Source organism: Amphiura filiformis, chromosome 11, assembly GCF_039555335.1.
Source record: "Amphiura filiformis chromosome 11, Afil_fr2py, whole genome shotgun sequence".
NCBI classification, from domain to species: domain Eukaryota; kingdom Metazoa; phylum Echinodermata; class Ophiuroidea; order Amphilepidida; family Amphiuridae; genus Amphiura; species Amphiura filiformis.
In genome coordinates, this window is record NC_092638.1 from 6,367,816 (window position 1) to 6,388,500 (window position 20,685).

The window sequence follows — 20,685 nt, forward strand, 5'->3', positions numbered from 1 at the left end:
CCTTACAGAATCAACCCATTGAAAATGGAACATCTCAAAAATGAGATTAATTATATGCTAGACAATGATATCATAGAACCAAGTAGTAGTGAATGGAGTTCACCATGCATTCTTGTTCCCAAGCCTGATGGTTCATACCGATTGGTCATTCAAAGACAGACTCGTACCCAATTCAAAGAATTGATGATTGCATTGACAAAATTGGGAATGCAAAATTTATTGGCAAATTTGATCTTTTGAAAGGGTACTGGCAGGTTCCACTCACAGACCGTGCCAAAGAGATTTCTGCTTTTTGTACACCATTTGGTCTTTACCAATACAAAGTCATGCCATTCGGTTTGAAAAATGCGCCAGCAACATTTCAGAGAATGGTAAATCAAATTGTGGCAGATATAGAGGGATGTGAAGCGTATGTAGATGATTTGATTGTTTACAGTCAAACTTGGGAACAACACATGGAACAACTCCATCAATTGTTTAAGAAGCTGTCTGAAGTACAGTTGACAGTCAATCTGGTAAAAGTGAGTTTTGCCATGCCACAGTCACATACTTGGGATATGTTGTAGGTCAAGGTCAGGTGAAACCTATCAAAGCCAAAGTTGAAGCAATTGAGCAATACCCCACACCTGTAAACAAGAAGGCACTCATGAGATTTCTAGGAATGGTTGGCTATTATAGAAAGTTCTGTCCAAACTTTTCAGAGATAGCAAGTCCTTTGACTGATTTGTTGAAGAAAGATGCAAAATTCATTTGGTCAGAACAGTGTGAAAATGCTTTTCACAAAGTCAAATCAATACTCATGAGTTCACCAGTACTTACTGCACCTGATTTTCAGAAGCAGTTCAAGTTGACTGTTGATGCCAGTGACATAGGCTGTGGAGGTGTTGTGATGCAAGAGGGTGAAGATCAAATAGATCACCCCATTTGTTACTTTTCAAGGAAGTTCAACAAGCACCAAAGAAATTACTCCACAATTGAAAAGGAGTGTCTAGCATTGCTATTAGCATTGCTACATTTTGATGTGTATTTGGGTACCACAGTATACCCTGTGCTTGTTTTCACAGATCACAATCCCATCACCTTCATCAACAGGATGAAGAACAAAAACCAAAGACTGGTGAGGTGGAGTTTGACCTTGCAAGAGTACAGTCTGGACATCAAACATATTAAGGGAAAAGACAATGTAATGGCTGATGCCTTGTCCAGAATTGCATAAAAACTGACAAACAAAAAATTCCTTTAAAAAGGAACTTGTGTGACAAGTAGTCACTGTGTATGTTGAGTTAAGCACTCAAAGTTAATATTATGTTGAAGTTGATGTAAAAGAAGAAAATATTTAAGAAAGTTTTCATTACATTCAAACTTTCTTCTTTTAAGGGGGAGGGTGTGATGTGCCCTGAGTAATTTAATTTGATGATTATCTTTGTTTACAATTAAAATCTATGTCATGAGACATTTGAGGGATTCCCCTCTCAGCAAATTGAATAGATAGCTGGGACTTCCCCTTTTCAGTGTGTTGCACAATTGGAAAGTCCCCTGAGGTTGTAAATTGAAAATGATGTCATGGAATGCCCCTAAGGAAGTGATGTAATGAGAAAGGTTAATGTTATAATTAAGGCTTGGGAATTTCCAAGATCACATAGCCTATTGATAGAATGGGGTTTTTCCCAGGGCTTGATATATAAGAAAATGAAAACACAATTATTGTCACAGTTTATAGTGTTGATCTGGGCTAGCTAGCTAATATGCTTACAGTCCAATTCCTTCAAAGAAAGGAAATTGCAAACCAGAAATATTTTATGTAGTCAAAGTACTACTATTTGCCAGTGTTGTCGGAGAAGATCTAGAATACGTCAAAGAACGTACTTCTTCCAAGAAAGGAAATATATTCTTCTGTCGACTTGCTGAAGTCTGGTGTTTTGATTCAACGCAACTGTCAAAATAAGTGGGGACAACTGCATCGCAGTCCTGCTTCCTGAAGATATTGTGTGAAAGGTGGAAATAGCACCAAGTTTGGAGAAAGCAGCGCAAGGAGTAAAGAGATTTGGAGAACTGCGCAAGGAGTTTAGTATTGGAGAACGGCGCAGGGAGTTTAGTATTTGGAGATCTGCGCAAGGAGTTATAAACGCGTTTGGAGAACGACGCAAGGAGTTTAGTACTTGGGAGAAAGTAACGCCATTTTCGTATGAGGATTTTATACGCAAGGATTTATAAATGCAAGTGTACTATGGACTTCGCTGATTTTCGCAGGACACGTGATTAAGGATATATACATCAGCCGTCCAGAACATTGCAAGAACTCTAGAATCACCAACAAGAAGAAGAATGCTGGCTAAGTACCAATAAGTTAAATTAATCATTGTGATTGTGTGATTATTTTATATGTGCATTTGTTGTCATATATTGTACCAATCATATAGTGCTTTCAATTAAAGACTTAGATATTGTTAGCTTAATCAAACAGTGTAGTTGTGTTGTGCATTCGTGTGAGTTCGGGTAAAAGGTGATTTTGGCCTTGAGTCAAGTACGACTCGTAACAAAATCACCGTCCCGCAAGCCGTGTACGTACTGTGTGTTATGAACATCGTGTATGCGTTCGAGTAATAATTCCATCGTAATAATAAAGCGCCGAATCCGGCGTTTTATTCAAAATCTCGGATTTTGACAAAACTACAGCACCTAGAGTCTTGATTTTTGCAGGCTATATTGGTTTAATAAAGTACAATTTAATCGTGTAAAAAATGAATTAAAAAAATTCAGTGAGGGCGTCCTCCTCAGCAAATGTTATAATATGGCTTTAATTAATCTAAATGTGGACTTCGGACTGCTCAATGGTCTTCAATGGGAAAACAAGGGTGGAATGCGATTTTTTTTGTATTTTTTCTGTCAAAACTTCCCCTCCCACTGGCATTTTATTATTGAATGGTCCTTGCAATATTGTATTTTTAGGGGAGCGATGGGGAGGAGGAGTGGAACAAGTTGGACCCGTCTTTTCCCCCAAAAAGGCCGAGAAAAAGTCGCGTGCAAGCAAAAGTGGACCGTCGGCTCCTTTAAAATCATAATGAACAGTTTAAAAAGAAGGGTGAAAAAGGTGAAAATGTCATTTCCACCCACCCACCCCACTCGTGTTCTATTTTTCTTAATTGCTGTAGGCCTAACCCGGGTGATTTTACATGTAAAATGATCTGGGAGTAAGGTCCTATGTCACATGGCCTGGAAAACACGGTAAATCGCCCAAAACCGACAATTGCTAGAAATTACTGGAAATTGCGGGAAATTATGCTAAATTGCGACCGATCACTATGAATCGCGTTAAATTTTGATAAATCACAGCAAATTGAGGTAAATTTTGCAAAAATTTTTCAAATTTTGGTCAAACGGCTAAAATCGCCAAAAATCACCATGAAATCTCCTAAGAAAGCTTAAAATCTGCAAAATGGCAGGAAATCACAGTAAATTGCTGAAAATGATGCTAAATTGTGCTAAATTTTAATAAACCACAGCAAAGTGAGATAAATTTTACAAAATTTATTCAAATCTTGACCAATCTGCTAAAATCACCGAAAATCACCAAAAAAATTTCTAAGAAAGCTTAAAATCCACAAAATCGCTATAAATTGAGCACAAAATTACAGCGTTTTCCCATGTGACACGTGGCCTCTTACCTACGACAAGCCGGATGATTTTACACGTAAAGAATCACACATTTGATTTAAAATGGTCTTGTTTTAATGCTGGGAGCTAGTCTATATATAATAGCTACACTGAGCACTACACTACACACACACACCCCCACCCCCCATGATCTGGCTTTAATGCTGGGATCGAGCTATATAGCTAGCTGTGTATGCAGAAATGCACATTTAGAGAATAAACGATAGGAATTTTTTTTTTTACTATCCTCTACCGTGAGGTCCAAAATTTTGAGTAATGGATGCCGGCGTAAAAACTCCCCTTAAGCTGAATTTATCAGGCCGTTGCAACTCATATGCTAGCGCAATACAAAAAGGTGGCGACAGCGTCGGCTTTCCCTGTGTATTACCCTACACTAAACATGGCGTCCAATGGCGTCTCCCGGGTGGGGCCATTTTGGAAAAGTAAAGAAAAATGCTGCTGCCACCACGATAGTACTAAAAGCTACGTAAAAAAATATGCGTAGTGCTGTGGAGACTTACTTTAACATGACGTCACGAATATGCTAATTAAAGAAAAATGCTGCTGCCATCTACGTCCACATGTTGCCAGCGTGACGATCGCCTGGCCTCACGTCGACGAACGGAGTTTCAATTCCATCGCACTACGTGCTCTATATACTTATTCCATGAATTTATACTCAATCGCTTTTGCAGAAAAGCGATTTTCACGCATGCTCAATGTTTACTTACATTTCCAGAGCGTCAAGCCGATCAATCGATTCAAATCAAAAAGAGGCAAAACGACGTCGCTTTTGCAAGTTGAAGAAATCTCAACTTCCCAGCGATATCGCTTGACACGTGAATGCGTCAACCAATCATATACAACCAACTGGATGTATTATTTTGCTAATTAATTTACCTTTCTCGATTTTTAACTTTTGATGCTGAATTAATTCATAGCAATAATTATTGAAAGCAACTGATGTTTAAAAATGTATTTTGTGGCATTTAGGATATTTTAATTGTCGTCTGCAATCGCTATCGCCGTGATAAGTATAAATGCAAAAGCGACAGGCGATGCATCGCAAAATTCGGCGATTGCAAATCGCTTTTTCAAAAGCGATTAATCGCATCGCTCGGCGATCGAGTATAAATTCAGCTTTATAATATAAAATGAACGAAACTTGTTTACAACTTCACGTATTCTGTTGCGTGTACTGCTAGCGCGTTCGCGTATTCCGCACTAGTCTACGCATGGAAAATTGATTTTAAATTAGCCTTGATATCTTTGATGAAATAAATGCTGCTATTTTCAGTGGCGGCATGGGGATCCCCAGTCAGAACTCCCCCGGGGCTATTTTAACGTGCCTCCTGGCACGTTCGTGCAGTGAGATTTAAAATCCGTGCAGTGAGAATTAAAATTCCGTCCTTAAAATATTTATATGCCATTCAACAAATTCAATAGGGACGGCTTAATAGCGCATTTTGTATGGTGCCTTTCAGGTAGTTTGGGAACCGCAAGTAGATCGTCAGCCCCCCTTAGCTCACGACAGTGTTTACAACCAATACAATTTCTGAACAATTTCTATTAATTTTGCCAACGTGCGTGATTACGACACCGCCTGGCTATTACAATTGAATATATGAAAACAAAAGCCACCCAAGTCCATACTTTGGCCAAATTGAGTTAAGCATGGTAAAGTGTTGCTATACATAGGCCTGTCATATGTATGAAAGAACAACTCAAATTCATACATACACGCTATGTAACAGCGCGCGTGATTGGTCGAGAGCCGGGCATAAACAGCGTTTATGCCCGGTGTCCCGGATGTTTTATCGCCGGGTAGGGGAAATGCAGGAAAATCGTGTATTTTAATAACTTTCTTGTTATTATTTTGATGAAGTAAGAATCACAAAATGTTCTGGTATGTATGAACGGGTAAGCGGCCCCTCGGGCATAAACAACCGTTTAGTCATGAAAATATATGAATGAACCCCTAATTCATCCTCTGTGTCTATTGAGCATGTGAAAAATAGCATGTATGAAAGAATCAACTCAAGTTCATGATTTGAGTCTTGTAACACATTGATTGAAATCCAGTATGTATAAAAGTCCACTTGTAACATCTTCATTGCTGGAGAGTGACTTTTGAAAAAAATGGGTTTGCAGAATGCTTATCAACATTATACATAACTGTGTGCTTTATTTTGTATTATCTTACTAGTGGTAATCTCATTCCAACATTATTGTCTTTGTATATGATTCAAAAAACCACCCAAGTCCAGAATTTAAAATGAACCCCACAAAGTCCCTGAAATGCTAATCGTCATACCTAATACAGTTAACCCACCCATTTGCACGTACAACTTACCATATTGACCAGGTAAATCTAACTGAAGGAATTAAAATGATACACGGGTTTTTTTTTCTCAAAATCACTTCCCATGGACTTGGGTGGGTTTTGGATTCATGTATTCAATTACAAAAATGGGACAGAGAGACAGGGTAAAAACTGTACAAGTGAACCCTATAAATTGGGCCTATTGGAGTACATCCTTGGGCCCAGTATAATAGTGTCCAATTATTGGATACATACTGGGCCAAAGGCTGTTATGGATGGAGTTGATGGGTGCATGAAATGATTATGCAAGATAAGCAATAATTATGTGTGAGCTGTCCCTCCACCCCTCCCAACACACCATTCATCATGAGCACCAGTGACATATGTCTAATTGTGCATACATACTGGGCAGGGGAATTTGATTCCCTGCCTCTAAATGCAGAGATAAATTTTACAAACATTTGCGATTTAAGTTTGGTCTGTTTTTGACCCGAATTTTCTCGCGCCTATCGCGCATCAGAAAATAACTATGCAATGGTGTATCGATACCGATACATCTGACTGCCATGATGTATATAGGTGCAGTGCATTAAATGAATCACTCTTTCTATTCAATAATTCATATATTCATAACTCATATAATGGCTAAATATCACTCATTTTTGGAGATCAAAGAGAGATAAATTTATGAAAATCTTACCTGCTTTACAACACACAATACCTTGTCGCAACTAATGTTCATTTTTTTCCTCGTATGGCTGCCAATGTCATAGCAAAATGTCATTGATTGGATTTTCCGCTCCAAAGAATACCATACACACATGAACGTGCACATGAACACAGTACAAAAGATTTTGTTATGTTTCAAGTTCATGTCCAAGGTCAAAGTGAAACTGGTGATCTGTACCATTTCTAAAATAGACACTAGACCTACTACAACGAGTAAAAACCACATGACGCAAAAGGCAATAATAATGTTTAAATCATTCTATTGTATTTACCTTGAACCGATTCAGTCAAAATAATTATAAATATACAGTAAGCCAAATAATTAAGGTACCAATTTACGTTTACCCCCTGTATATCCTAAACAAAGGCAGAGAGGAACCATTATTGGAACCAACAGCCAATAGCTGCATCTTTTAGCTCGAATTTAAGACCTCATTCGTTGACATGGTCCAAGAAATAAAGACACGTCGATCCAAAAATCCAAGGAAGATGCAAATATAAAAGTTGCAGTTTGCCACATTGCATGCCCTATTGATTTGTACACAAAGCGTACGCGAACAAGATAACTAGTGCTGTGCTTTCATTGATTAGCACGAAAAACTAGCATCGTGCTTTCATTGATTAGAACACAAAAGTGCAACTTTTTATTTCGTATCTTCATCAGGTTTTGGACTACCGTTTCTTTAATTCTCAACAAATTTCAACAAACAAGGTCTTAAGGGATCTGGAATGAGCGTTTTGAGCGTTTCGACAGTATTTTTTAGGGGACATGAGAGCACATCAGACGTATCGAATTGCATTCTGAATACGAAGCATGTATATCTGATATCAAATAATTTTCATTTTTTTAAAATCACGATATAATACAAATTTTATGACAAATTATAAAAAATTGATATTTTTCAATTTTTGATATATAACAGTCCTCGAAGTAAATTTTATAAATCTAATGATATATTTTAAAGTGTATGTAGCTTGACGATCAATTGAAAATTTTGACCTTTCGTATTGAAGATATGGATTTTTTCCCCAAAAGCCCTAATTTTTTTTGGTGTTTTGGGGAAAAAAATCCATATCTTCAATACGAAAGGTGAAATTTTTCAATTGATCGTCGGCTTTTCATCCCACCTACATACACTTTAAGTATAAATCTTCAGATTTATAAAGTTTACTTCGAGTACTGTTAAATATCAAAAATATCAATTTTTAATGATTTGCCATAAAATGTGTATTACATTTGTGAATTTCAAAAATCAAAATTATTTGATATCAGAAGGACATTCTTCGTATTCAGAATGCAATTGATATGTCTGATGTGCTCTAATGTCCCAAAATAAATACTGTCCAAACGTTCATACCCCTTCCCTTAAATCAGAGCTAAAAAGTACAGGCATCGGCTGCTTGTTTTAATTTTGACACATTTGTCTTTGTTTAGAATATAGAGGGGTGAACACAACTACTACCTTAATTATTTTGCTTACTGTATATTGGTAGCACCGTCTTATCCGAACCTAAATTTGTGGTGTCCAAATCCAATAGTCTATATTGATCGCCATTCCCGCGTCTAAATCGTCTGTATAAAAATAACATGAACACACACCCCAAACAAACCAATGTCAACGGTAAAAGCACACGGTGAAATACATACATAAATTTCATCCAATTAACATACTGCATTGTTCCCGAGATCATATTCTTGCAATATTTTGGCGCGTTTGGTTTGAGTTTGTGGTTTTCAACTCGCTTATCATATGCAGGATTACTGTGAGAATTCATATCTAAGCATCTAGACGTTATTTCCTCTCTTACTTCTTTAAAATACAACACATCTTTGTTAAAATTAGGTCCATATTGGGCAACTCTCCCCCAAAAGGTTCTGTTGAAATGGTCATAAAGTTGTACATCGGCGGAGTTCAACTGTTGAATTTTGGCCGCCAATTCTGGCCTGATTTTATGTCGTAAAGTTGTTTTTCTCACGCCTTTTGATATATACACGATATCCTCCCAATCCCAACAAAACTGTTTACGTAGCAGTACTAAAGATTCGTCAAAATATTCGTTGATCATAACAAGATCAAACTCTGCGTCTATTTGTTGGATTTTCCTTCTCACAAGAGTCTGATTTAAATGATCGGCGTGTTCTAATCCAAGGTCAAAAATCTGTCCATTCCAAGATTGCACTTTCATAAAATAGTCATAGTTGTCGAAAAAATATCGTGGTTGTTTAAGAAAAGCTTGTAATTCGTGATCCCCGTCGGTTTGTATCCCGATATGTTTCGCCATTGAATAATAGCTATACGCCGATTCCAATTGTTTAACCGGATTTCGGATTATCGTGATATATTTCGGGTTCGATATCACCATGTCCATCTCTTTTCGATTATATCGCGCATGACTAGTAAGTATATCGAAGTGTCCCATATCACCGAATGATAACACCATGTTGTGACTAAATGATTTAGTTTCATGGAATATATGAGTCCAAATTGGCGTGGCAAGTTTTAGCCCTTTCTCATCCGCGTAACGCGCCAGAGTTGTAGCAATGGTGGAACTGCCCGTCTTGTGTGTTTTAATGAAGATCAGTTTGTGCACAGGATGTGTACATTGTGAAAATGAGGTGGATGTTGCAGATGATGAAGTTGATGGCTCTATGTTGGCGTTCCTACTATTTGACGATCTATTCCTGTAAAATATAAAAAAAACGAAAAACTTTATGACACAACTTCCACTAGTCAACACATGCAATACGAATACGTGTACATTACTGAACATGTTCTTCAGGACTGTTATTGAAAATAAAGACGAATTTCATAGTTCTAGTCCAATAAAACAGCACTTAGGCCTACTGTGGACGTTTCGAAATCTGTCAGATTTCTTTATCAACACTGATTTTGTATTTGACGATCTCCTGAAGAAACCAACTGGCAACCAAGTTGCTAAGCAACAACGAGGTCGTCACAACAACATCAGTGTTGATAAAGAAATCTGACAGATTTCGAAACGTCCACAGTATACAAATATATACTGCCATGAGAGGTTCTGGTTAAAACTATGGTCCCTCGCTAAGATCAATAGTACTATTTTCCTTCGGGGCGAATGAAGGCAGTATATATTTGTATACTGTTTTATTGGACTAGAACTATGAAATTCGTCTTTATGAATAGGCTACGTGTACATTATCAGTGTTTGTGCGCAGTATAGTTTATTTGTTTGTTTGTTTGTGTGTTTGTTTACCCAGGTTGGTCCGTGAGGGACACATGCTAATCCAAAGTTCTTAAAACATTTTTCAAAACGTTCTTTAACATACTTTTAGTAATCTTATTTAAGGTTAGCAACTATTTTAAACTGTTGCGATTTGGTAGTTCACAGCATCTTGCGAATGGTAGTGAGCTTTGAAGAATTTAATTATCATAGATATAGTTTTGTAGGTCCTGTGGTTCTTGAGTTATGTTGTAAAGAGGACTGAAACAACGTAATTTGTTGTCTTTACGGGATAACCGGTTTCTTCGTACTTTTCCGGGGACCAGTAAAATTACGGAATTTAAATTTTACTTTCAGTGTGTTTAAGCAGGATTAAGTGGGAGTTAGTGATACACATGGGCTTGTAGTATTACATGTAGATGTGTGGCTAGGTGTGGAGGTAGGTAGGTGGTTCTAATCACAAAAAAAGGTGTTTTTATTACGGCTTGTTCCCGTAAAATTACGGGGAATTCGAAATACGAGCGTCCGTTAATTTACGGCAATTTTTTACAGTGTATGTGTAGCGGTTATATGGTTTAATAAAAATATTAATGTGCATGAACCATCTGAAAGTTAAAAGAAAATAATTTCGAAAACCATTTTGTAGGGCTGTAATTTTTTTAATGTCCATGCATCATCCTAAAGTCAGAAAAACAATGACGGAAATCATCTTATTCTTTTGCACCAATAGAGTTGAAAAGTAAACTAAATTAATATACATGCACCATCCGAAAGACTGGAAACGATGTCGGAAACCATAGGCTTATTCTTTTGCACCAACAGAGCTAAATAGTTAACTTAATACCTTCAGAAGACATATCAGTTAGATGGTTAATAAAAAATATTAATGTGCACTGCACGTAAAATGAAATAAATATAGGCCTACAAGATATTTTCCAACATAATTTTCTCTGGGATATTTAACTTTGGGATGGTGCATGCACATTAATATTTCAAGGACTTGCCAAGAATTTTAAGGACTTTTCAAAATATTCCAGGACTTTCAAGGACTTTATAAAAAGGAATTTGATTTCAAGTACTTTTTTGGCTTTTCAAGGTTCTGCACGCACGCACCCTGGATATTAATGAAGTATATCTACCTACTGCTGATATCGATATCAATGAAGTAACTACCTACTGCTGATATTGGTATTGATGAAGCATCTATCTATTACTGATATTGATATTTTGGAAGCAGATATCTACTTCTGATATCGATATTGACGAAGTAACTATCTACTGCTGATATTAATATTGATGAAGCAGCTATCTACTGCTGATATTAGTATTGATGAAGTAGCTATCTACTGTTGATGCGGGTGTTGATGATGTACCTATCTACTGTTGATACTGGTATTGATCAAGTAGAAATCTACTGATGATATTGGTTTTAATTTAAATTTTACTTTCAGTGTGTTTAAGCAGGATTAAGTGGGAGTTAGTGATACACATGCGCTTGTAGTGTTACATGTAGATGTGTGACTAGGTGTGGAGGTAGGTAGGTGGTTCTAATCACAAAAAAGGTGTTTTTATTACGGCTTGTTCCCGTAAAATTACGGGGAATTCGAAATACGGGCGTCCGTTAATTTACGGCAATTTTTTACAGTGTATGTGTAGCGGTTATATGGTTTAATAAAAATATTAATGTGCATGAACCATCTAAAAGTTAAAAGAAAATTATTTCGACAACCATTTTGCAGGTCTGTAATTTTTGTAATGTCCATGCATCATCCTAAAGTCAGAAAAACAATGACGGAAATCATCTTATTTTTTTGAACCAATAGAGTTGAAAAGTAAACTAAATTAATATACATGCACCATCCGAAAGACTGGAAACGATGTCGGAAACCATCTTGTAGGCTTATTCTTTTGCACCAACAGAGCTAAATAGTGAACTTAATACCTTCAGAAGACATATCAGTTAGATGGTTAATAAAAAATATTAATGTGCATGCACGTAAAATGAAATAAATATAGGCCTACAAGATATTTTCCAACATAATTTTCTCTGGGATATTTAACTTTGGGATGGTGCATGCACATTAATATTTCAAGGACTTGCCAAGAATTTTAAGGACTTTTCAAAATATTCCAGGACTTTCAAGGACTTTATAAAAAGGAATTTGATTTCAAGTACTTTTTGGCTTTTCAAAGTTCTGCACGCACGCACCCTGGATATTAATGAAGTATATCTACCTACTGCTGATATCGATATCAATGAAGTAACTACCTACTGCTGATATTGGTATTGATGAAGCATCTATCTATTACTGATATTGATATTTTGGAAGCAGATATCTACTTCTGATATCGATATTGACGAAGTAACTATCTACTGCTGATATTAATATTGATGAAGCAGCTATCTACTGCTGATATTAGTATTGATGAAGTAGCTATCTACTGTTGATGCGGGTGTTGATGATGTACCTATCTACTGTTGATACTGGTATTGATCAAGTAGAAATCTACTGATGATATTGGTTTTAATTAAGTAGCTATCTAGTGCTGATATTGGTATTGATTAAGTAGCTATCTACTACTGATATTGATATTGATGAAGTAGCTATCTACTGCTGATATTGGTATTGATGAAGTAGCTATCTATTGCTGATATTGGTATTGATGAAGCAGCTATCTACTGCTGATACTGGTATTGATCAAATAGCTATCTACTGCTGATATTGATATTGATGAAGTAGCTATCTACTGCTGATATTGGTATTGATGAAGTAGCTATCTGCTGCTGATATAGATATTGATGAAGAAACTATCTATTGTTGATATTAGTATTGATGAAGTAGCTATCTACTGCTGATACTGGTATTGATCAAGTAGCTATCTACTGCTGATATTGATATTGATCAAGTAGCTATCTACTGCTGATATTGGTGTTGACAAAGTAGCTATCTACTGCTGATATTGGTGTTGACAAAATAGCTATCTACTGCTGATATTTGTGTTGATGAAGTAGCTATCTACTGCTGAAATTGGTGTTGATGAAGTAGCTATCTACTGCTGATAGTGGTGTTGATGAAGTAGATCTACTGCTGATATTGGTATTGATGAAGTAGCTATCTATATACTGCTTGATATTGTTGTTGACAAAGTAGCTTTCTACTGATTATATTGGTGTTAAATATACTTTTATCATATCAAGCAGACTTTATGTTGAGAAAGTAACGTTCAGTAGAGCTATACATGTGCAGTGTGCGCAAAGTATCCAATTTGCAATCATCCGAGCTGCGATATAGGCCTACTTTCATCGATAGGCCTATTCATGTATACATGCCTTATGATGACCATATATGGAAATTGCTCCAGATGTGATACTTTAACATGTTTTAGGGTAGACGAGGTATTGTTGGTCAATATATTATTAAAAAATTTGTCCACACTTGTCCCCGTGTCCGGCATTACCCCATCATTTTCTACCATTTTGGTTTTTTTTAATTATAACATATTAACTATAGATGTTGAGTTATTAAAAACTGGTTACTAGTTAGAACATTACTCCTACTTTGCATTGATATGATTTTCATTGATGAACTTTATTTAATCTTGTACCTGTGTAGCCCACAAATTTGTATGTTTCTTTTAATTTTATTTAGAATGGACATTTTAATGAAAAAGTAAATGTGAAAATAACAACAAAGTAATGTTTCTTATACTTAACCAAGACCAGGGACAATAAAACTTTGGGTCCTCCGTTCTACATGTACTTCTTTAGTGCCAATGAGGTTAAGAAAATAGCAGTTGTTCCAAATATACCTTACACATAGCGTGTGTTGACATTCAACATTTAGATGTCTTGTCGACAAAAATTAAAATGGGGGTGTCGCTATTAAAATGTGTTATAAAACAGAACGGTAAATAATAATTACTTCATTTTTCATACAATGTCACCAATGGATATACCATGCATGGTCATAACGTTATAAAACTTAAATAAAAATTCCCTTTAAGGGTAGACGAGGTATTGTTGGTCGAAGCAACCTAAAAATCGATTTTCATTATCTATATCAATATATTATTGAAAATTAATGCCTTGATGTTTTGCAAAAGTTCATTCTACAAATCATATACTTTGCAAACTTGCTTAATTTATTGTTGTTAATGAGTTATGTACGTTTTACAAAAGTGTTGTTGTTTCAGCCCTCTTTACAACGTAACTCAAGAACCGCAGCACCTATAAAAGTGTATCTGTGATATTTTAATTCTTCTACACGCTCGCTATGAATTGAGCAATGCAGTTTTTGCCAAAGCTGACTGCCATTCGTACGATGCTGTAAACTACCAAATCACAACAGTTTAAAATAATTAATAACCTTAAAAGGGAAAGCCAGCCTCAATGTAGAAGAGGTCTTGTAATTAGTTTTGGTCAATGTGAAAGGCATTTTTAGGATCACGCTTACATCTACATGACAGTCCACCAAACCATCAACGATGAGGAGAACATGCACACTCAAACAGCAGAAAACATTAATTCCTAATCTCATGTCAACTCTTTTAATTCATTACTCCAAATTGTTCTGGTCTGTTTTTTGTTTTGTTTTTTTGTTGTTGTTGTTTTTTTTTGTCTTTTCAGCTTTTTACCCACGATATCTCAATTTCCAATTTTGTAATACCAGAACTTACGAACTCAATATCTTCGCTTAGGAATGTCCGATTTCACTGCTTTCGATATACCACTTCACAAATACACTGCCGGTTTGAGTTAACTTACATGTACATTTTATTTTAAAATAACTTAATTAATTCGCAATGTATAGTTTAAGCCTACTATATTATAATAGATAGTGGCCAGCACATTTATAAAGGACTGGTTACTCACTACAATCTTCACTCTTAAACTGTGTTTTTCTGAATGTGCTGATCATGTTGATTGCTAGTCGGAAACTCCTGCGAAGCTATGGACATGGCATCTTACCTACTCCATTCTATAACAGTCTGCCTAGTGCCTTGTGGGTTTTCTCTTCAATCATTTTGTTGAATGTAATTTTATGAATCAACTAGTTATGTGTCATTTTATTTATAATAAAGAAGTTATTAAATTAATAAAGTAAGACAATTTATTTATCTATAAGTGCATGTCAAATGGGGTACATTGTTCAATACTATAGGCCTATATGCATAAATTATGCCCATATTATAGCCACAACCAACGAAAAATGTCTTGGAACGCTTGCGTGTAAATAACGGAAAACTGTCACCCCCTCTCCCCCGTTCAATGTTGAGAAATGCCAATGTCTTCAGCGGCTTCTCAATGTGTTCCAACATTGATTGATGGGGAGAGGGAAGGTAGATCATTGTTGTAGATGTCATGTTTGTTCCCAAACACTATATAAGTCATTTCCATGATCACAAGAAATTTTGCACGTAATTTCGACAGAGTGTGCCAAGCGTTCCAAGGACTTTTTTCGTAGGTTGTAGGCCCTAAAAACTTTATTTTGCATCGGATTTTTCCTGTTGAAAAGACAAAACTGATGTTTATGATAGCAACCATTTCATCAATAACATTTTGAGTCATTTTTATCCATAAAACGACACAGGATATGATAGATAACTACTTTCACATCAATATGGTCCATATGATCACAGATTGTTGAGAATCTGTGATATGATCCGGGATATGATGAAGATTTTGATTCTATAGATCTGTTATCAACATGATATCACGCTGTTCAGTGGTCAAGGAGTAAGGACCCCGGTCAAGGACACTGATATGACATCATAGGTGATGTCAGATTTTCTTCTGCTGACCATATGATGCTATATATTAACTATTATTGTTACATTTAGGCCTATACCTAGAACTTTTAAAGTCATAATTAGTTCAAACATAACTTTGGTAATACTCACTCGTTTTCGTTCGTTGAAACGGCAAAACATACTTACTTTTCCTTACAAATCGAATTAAAATATTTAAAAAAAATTCAACCACAAAAAGTTTTAAACAAAAGACATTCCAATACCAATAAAAATTAATCTCTTGAGCATACAAACACCATCCCAGAATAGGTACCAGCCCGATGGGCTGGCGAAAAGTTCAACCTGGTTATAAAATAAAGAGGGATTCTTTTAATTATTGCACTTTTTTGACTCGCCCTGTAATATGGACGGGAGTCCATGCAGGACCTCATCATGCAATGGACGTCGGTTCACATTAAAATTCACTGATGATGTAATCCAATTATCTCATGTAATCGTAATTCGTATTGATTTGATTTAACATGTTTAATATGACCATCTTCCATAGAGCTCATTTAATAAACAAAAGATATATAGTTTAGCGTCCCCACCCTCCTCCTTTTTTGGAGATTTGTCTTTTTTTTTTCATTTTGTAAATTTGTATTTCTTCTCAAAAGATGTTTGAGAAGTTGACATTTTGTATGTATAACCTTGCAAATGTATTTAGAAGATACATTTCAGAAGAGTTTTGTGAGCACTGGAGGAACTTACCTTCCAAAACAACAAAGTGTATCCTCCTCATTTTCTGATATCATTCTCGACACCGAATACACATGGGTAGGCCTATTTAGAGCAGTTTCATAAAAAAGCCCCTCCTCCTTCCCTTTTTTCAAAACAACAGGACGGCGCTAAACATGTTTTTATTTTTACTTGGCTTTATTTTAGGCCCTATTTGTATCACGTATCATTATTTAATATGCACAACTCCGAAAATCAAAACAAGATACCGTAGTTATCACAAATTCGCAATAATTGTGTACAAAAGAAGACTTTCATGTGCCAATAGATAGAGAGTTAGTAATTTGCCGGGTGTGATGATGGTAAGCTACATCTTCTCTAGACCTTTCAGCATACCTCTATGTCTTTTAACATACTGACATTTACTGGCCTGTCAATAATGTCATAATGTTAAACATGGAAGTCCCGGCCATATGGAAGTACTTCCATGCTTAGTGGTTACAGTTACAGCTAGTTAGGCCTACTCATGTACTGGAACAACATCTTCTCTAGCTATACATATCCTTACCACCAGTCTAATCATCATTCGATTACATTGCAATATTTTTTCATAAAATTACCAAAATTTATGGAAAATAAACAGGAAAACTGTCACCATCATTGGAGCAATTATACCCCATCATTGCTTCTCGTGTCAGGTTCTGACTCTTCAGTGCAATAATTGACAACATGATTTACAAAGGTTTGTTTAAAAATTTAAATTACAAGGCAAAACGATGTTTACTCAAATGTTTGACAATAAATGTATTTTTATACTTACCCAATGTCCGTTGTTTGTAATGTAGCCAACAGAATAAATGCTACAATCAGCACACATATTACTGTGTTCCTTAAACTAATTGCCATTCTGGAGACTTAGTTTTACTATAGGCCTACATGAATATGTTAGCAAATAATAACAATCTCTAGCAGCTTGTAGCAACTACTCGACCATACCATTCGGCCACCTCCATCTCCATGTTTTACAGCTTTGGATATGTTTACATTATTGCATTAACATGGAATCGAGTTGTTTCAGTCATAGTCATGTTAATTAATCTAAATGTGGACTTCGGACTGATCAATGGTCTTCAGTCCGAGTTCACTTACAGGAGAAGATTTCCTCTGCAGTATAAACAATCCGTGTCATTTAGGCCGATATATCTCGTCCAGTTGCTTAACACAGTGAACAGACGTCGAATGTTTTGCCATGAATGACATGTAAATGATGTAACAAGTCAATAGTCATGCATTGTTACGTCACTGAAGTTACGTAATATTATCAATATATAAACCACAGAGATATTTCTCAGGACAAAATCGATTAGGGACCGTTCAATATTTACGCCATCCCAGGGGATGAGTCGGAGTTTTAAGGGGGAATCCGATTTTTTTGGGGGGGGGGGGCAGAATTTCTTTACTTGAACCATGAGAGGGAAATGTTAATTTTTAAATGGAGAAAAATGTGAAAACAAGGGTGGAATACGATTTTTTTGTATTTTTTCTGTCAAAACCTTCACTCCCACTAGCACACTGGCATAAATATTAAATGGTTCTTGCAATAATTTTTTTTGGGTGGGGCGATGGGGACGAGGAGGGGGAACAAGTTGGACCCGCCTTTCCCAAAAAGAAAAGGCCGAGAAAAAAGTCACGTCCAAGCAAAAGTGACCGTCGGCTCCCTTAAAATCATAATGAACAGTATAAAAAGAAAACGAGAGTGGCAGCCCGGGAGTGGCACATGCATTACTGAATAGTGCCTCAAATCAATGCTCTAGCGGCGCACCTGCAGATTCATAAGGAAAAGCGCGCAAAATTTTGCATTTTTTGTACACTATTTTGGCCCCAAACTGGTGTTTTTTCGGTTAAAATGGAAGATGCACACTGCACAGGGCAATTTTGGGGGCCCCAAAATGTGTGAGGCCTGGGCCCGGGCCCATCTAGCCCTATGGTAAATCCGGCCCTGGGCAGATTGTTTTTTTTATAAGTGCGAATATGGACTCATGTCAAAATATTGTCTAAAACCGGGCCTAAAACCAGGCCAAACTGAGGAAGAGGAAGACACACATTTTGGTCAATTGCAATGGTGATCCCAGTAGAGGCCTACGGGAATTCGGAGGTAGATGAAATGAAAATTATGATATATGCTATGCATGTGACACGTCAAATGATTTTTGCTCAAACTAGAACTTTTGAATTGTCACTAAAACTCCATGCAAAAGTTAAAACTTAAATCTCTGAAGCTGATTTTAGCCTTTACTCGGGTCTATTAGATTTACTGCTTAGACTTACGCCAAATCTGTCTTTACTGCTATCAGTGTTGAGAAACAGAAAAGAAGAACTTGAACAAACAAACAGGCAAAAAACCTGAAAAAAAAACCCAAAAAACAAAAACAAAAGAACAAACAAACAAAAACAAACAAACAAACAAACACAAAACCAACACATGCACAGAATACGAAACGTCCAAATATTTATGAGCAACAATTTTGTTCACATATTCCTGATGAATTTAGGCCTATTTAAAAAAAGGCAAACTTCGAATTTCGTCAATTTTTGTTCACTGGCATTTTCAAATTTCCGTGAGCAAACTCAGAATTCCGTGAATTTTTCAGTATCACGGAGAAATCATAGTCAAAGCAGTCGAAGGTTCCATGTAATACAGTCCCATATAATATGAAAGTTCAAACATCAACAGAAAATCGTGCTAATAAAATCCATAAAAATTAGTTTAAATTTGCAGACAAATTTAACAACATCTCCACCCCTGTGAAATACTTTATATAACTTTATATAAAAACCAAAAATATAAAAATTATGTAACACCAGTAAATCTAAAAAGGACTACAAAAACAGCACATAATTTTTTCATAAACAGTAGGCCTATAATTTAAGCAGTAAAACTATAAGCTGTACAATTTTTAAATACAATAGGACTGTAAAGCAGTTTTAAAAAACCCATAATAACATAAAACCAGGGGTGTAGCCGGAGTTCTGGCGACCCCACAAATTGACAAAAACTTTGGTTATGTATGCCTAGAAGAGACAAATAAAGGAAAATATATTAAACAATACCCGACAAAAGATGATGATGAGACAAATCACGAAATGCTCTTTAATAATAACATAATTATAACAATAACTATGATTATAAAAAATAACAACAATATAATAATGATCATAGTAATAATGATACTAATGACTTCAGGCCTTGCCAAGTGACACGTGACGAGATCAAAGGGACTAACTTGGGCATTGCAACGGTCACGAATAATGCGGTATAAATAATAAAGAAAAACATTTATTTCGGTAACGAATTCACAAAAATACATGTATAGGACGTAAGGTCGGACGTGAAGCCGAGCGATGAAGTGAATACTGCCACGACAATGATTACAATGATGATCAAAATAAACAAAGTAACGGCACTTAACAATAACAATTACAATTAGAATATAACAATTAGCTAGTCATGTGAAACCAAGGATTACGGAATTGCTAATATTGAAGGTAAAACATGCAGTATATAAATATTTTTTTGGTAATGGCTTAAAAGTAAAGGATATGTCAATAAAATTATCATTGTGTTTTGCTTTTAGTTTGTTTCCATATGAAAAGAATTGGAAGGAAAAAACGGCATGCAGTGTTGATAAATATGAAGCCCGATTCAATTTTGCATGTAGCCGTAAAATGTGACCTTTTTTTTACTTATTTAATATGTCGTGTTCGGTCTTATCACCTGTGTGTCAGTTTTATTTGTCTCAATATTTGAGTGCAAACACTGTTAGGCCATGCTCTCCTCCTACAGTCTAAAAAAAAAAAAAAAAAAAAAAAAAAAAAACATTAAAAAATACGTCGGTCGGAAACTATTTAAAGTCCCATTCAGTGAGCCCAGCGAAATAAGTATATTAAAATTGTGTATAAATCCCTTAAAAGTGAAGGATAGGTCGTTAAAATTGCCATTAGGTATTTCTGAAATGAAAGATTTGGGCAAAAAAAGAGGAAACAGCGTTATTGACAAGTTAAAGCCCCATTGAGAAACATGTAGCTAATTTATATACTGTCAGTATATAAATTATAGATTCATGTAAAATATCTTATTTTGTCTTTCATACACGGCTTTAGGCTGAACTACTAGTAGGCTATGTTAGCAAATCTGAATTTCGATGATTTTTACAATCGTCCGGATGAGGAAATCACTGAATGGGCCTTTAATCACGAAAATATCAGTCACAGAAGAGTTGCCACGTAAATGGTTTGTTATCATTTATGTG

The 20,685-nt window shown here is 35.8% G+C and overlaps 2 protein-coding genes across 2 annotated transcripts in view; both read right to left on the reverse strand.

Moving 5' to 3' along the window:
* LOC140164276 (galactose-3-O-sulfotransferase 2-like) overlaps nt 1–7,587 on the reverse strand; it is a 28,541-nt gene extending 20,954 nt beyond the window's left edge. The window contains exon 1 of the mRNA XM_072187544.1: nt 6,678–7,587. The gene's annotated coding sequence lies outside the window, so the exon portion shown is untranslated. The remainder of the gene's footprint in view (nt 1–6,677) is intronic.
* Nucleotides 7,588–7,992: 405 nt separating this feature from the next.
* On the reverse strand, nt 7,993–17,622 carry LOC140164274 (galactose-3-O-sulfotransferase 2-like). Its single transcript, XM_072187543.1, has 2 exons — nt 17,196–17,622; nt 7,993–9,389 (listed from the first exon to the last, which is right to left on the reverse strand). Exons 1-2 carry the CDS (start codon nt 17,279–17,281, stop codon nt 8,171–8,173), a joined length of 1,305 nt encoding a protein of 434 aa, XP_072043644.1. The 5' UTR covers nt 17,282–17,622; the 3' UTR covers nt 7,993–8,170.
* Nucleotides 17,623–20,685: the final 3,063 nt, after the last annotated feature.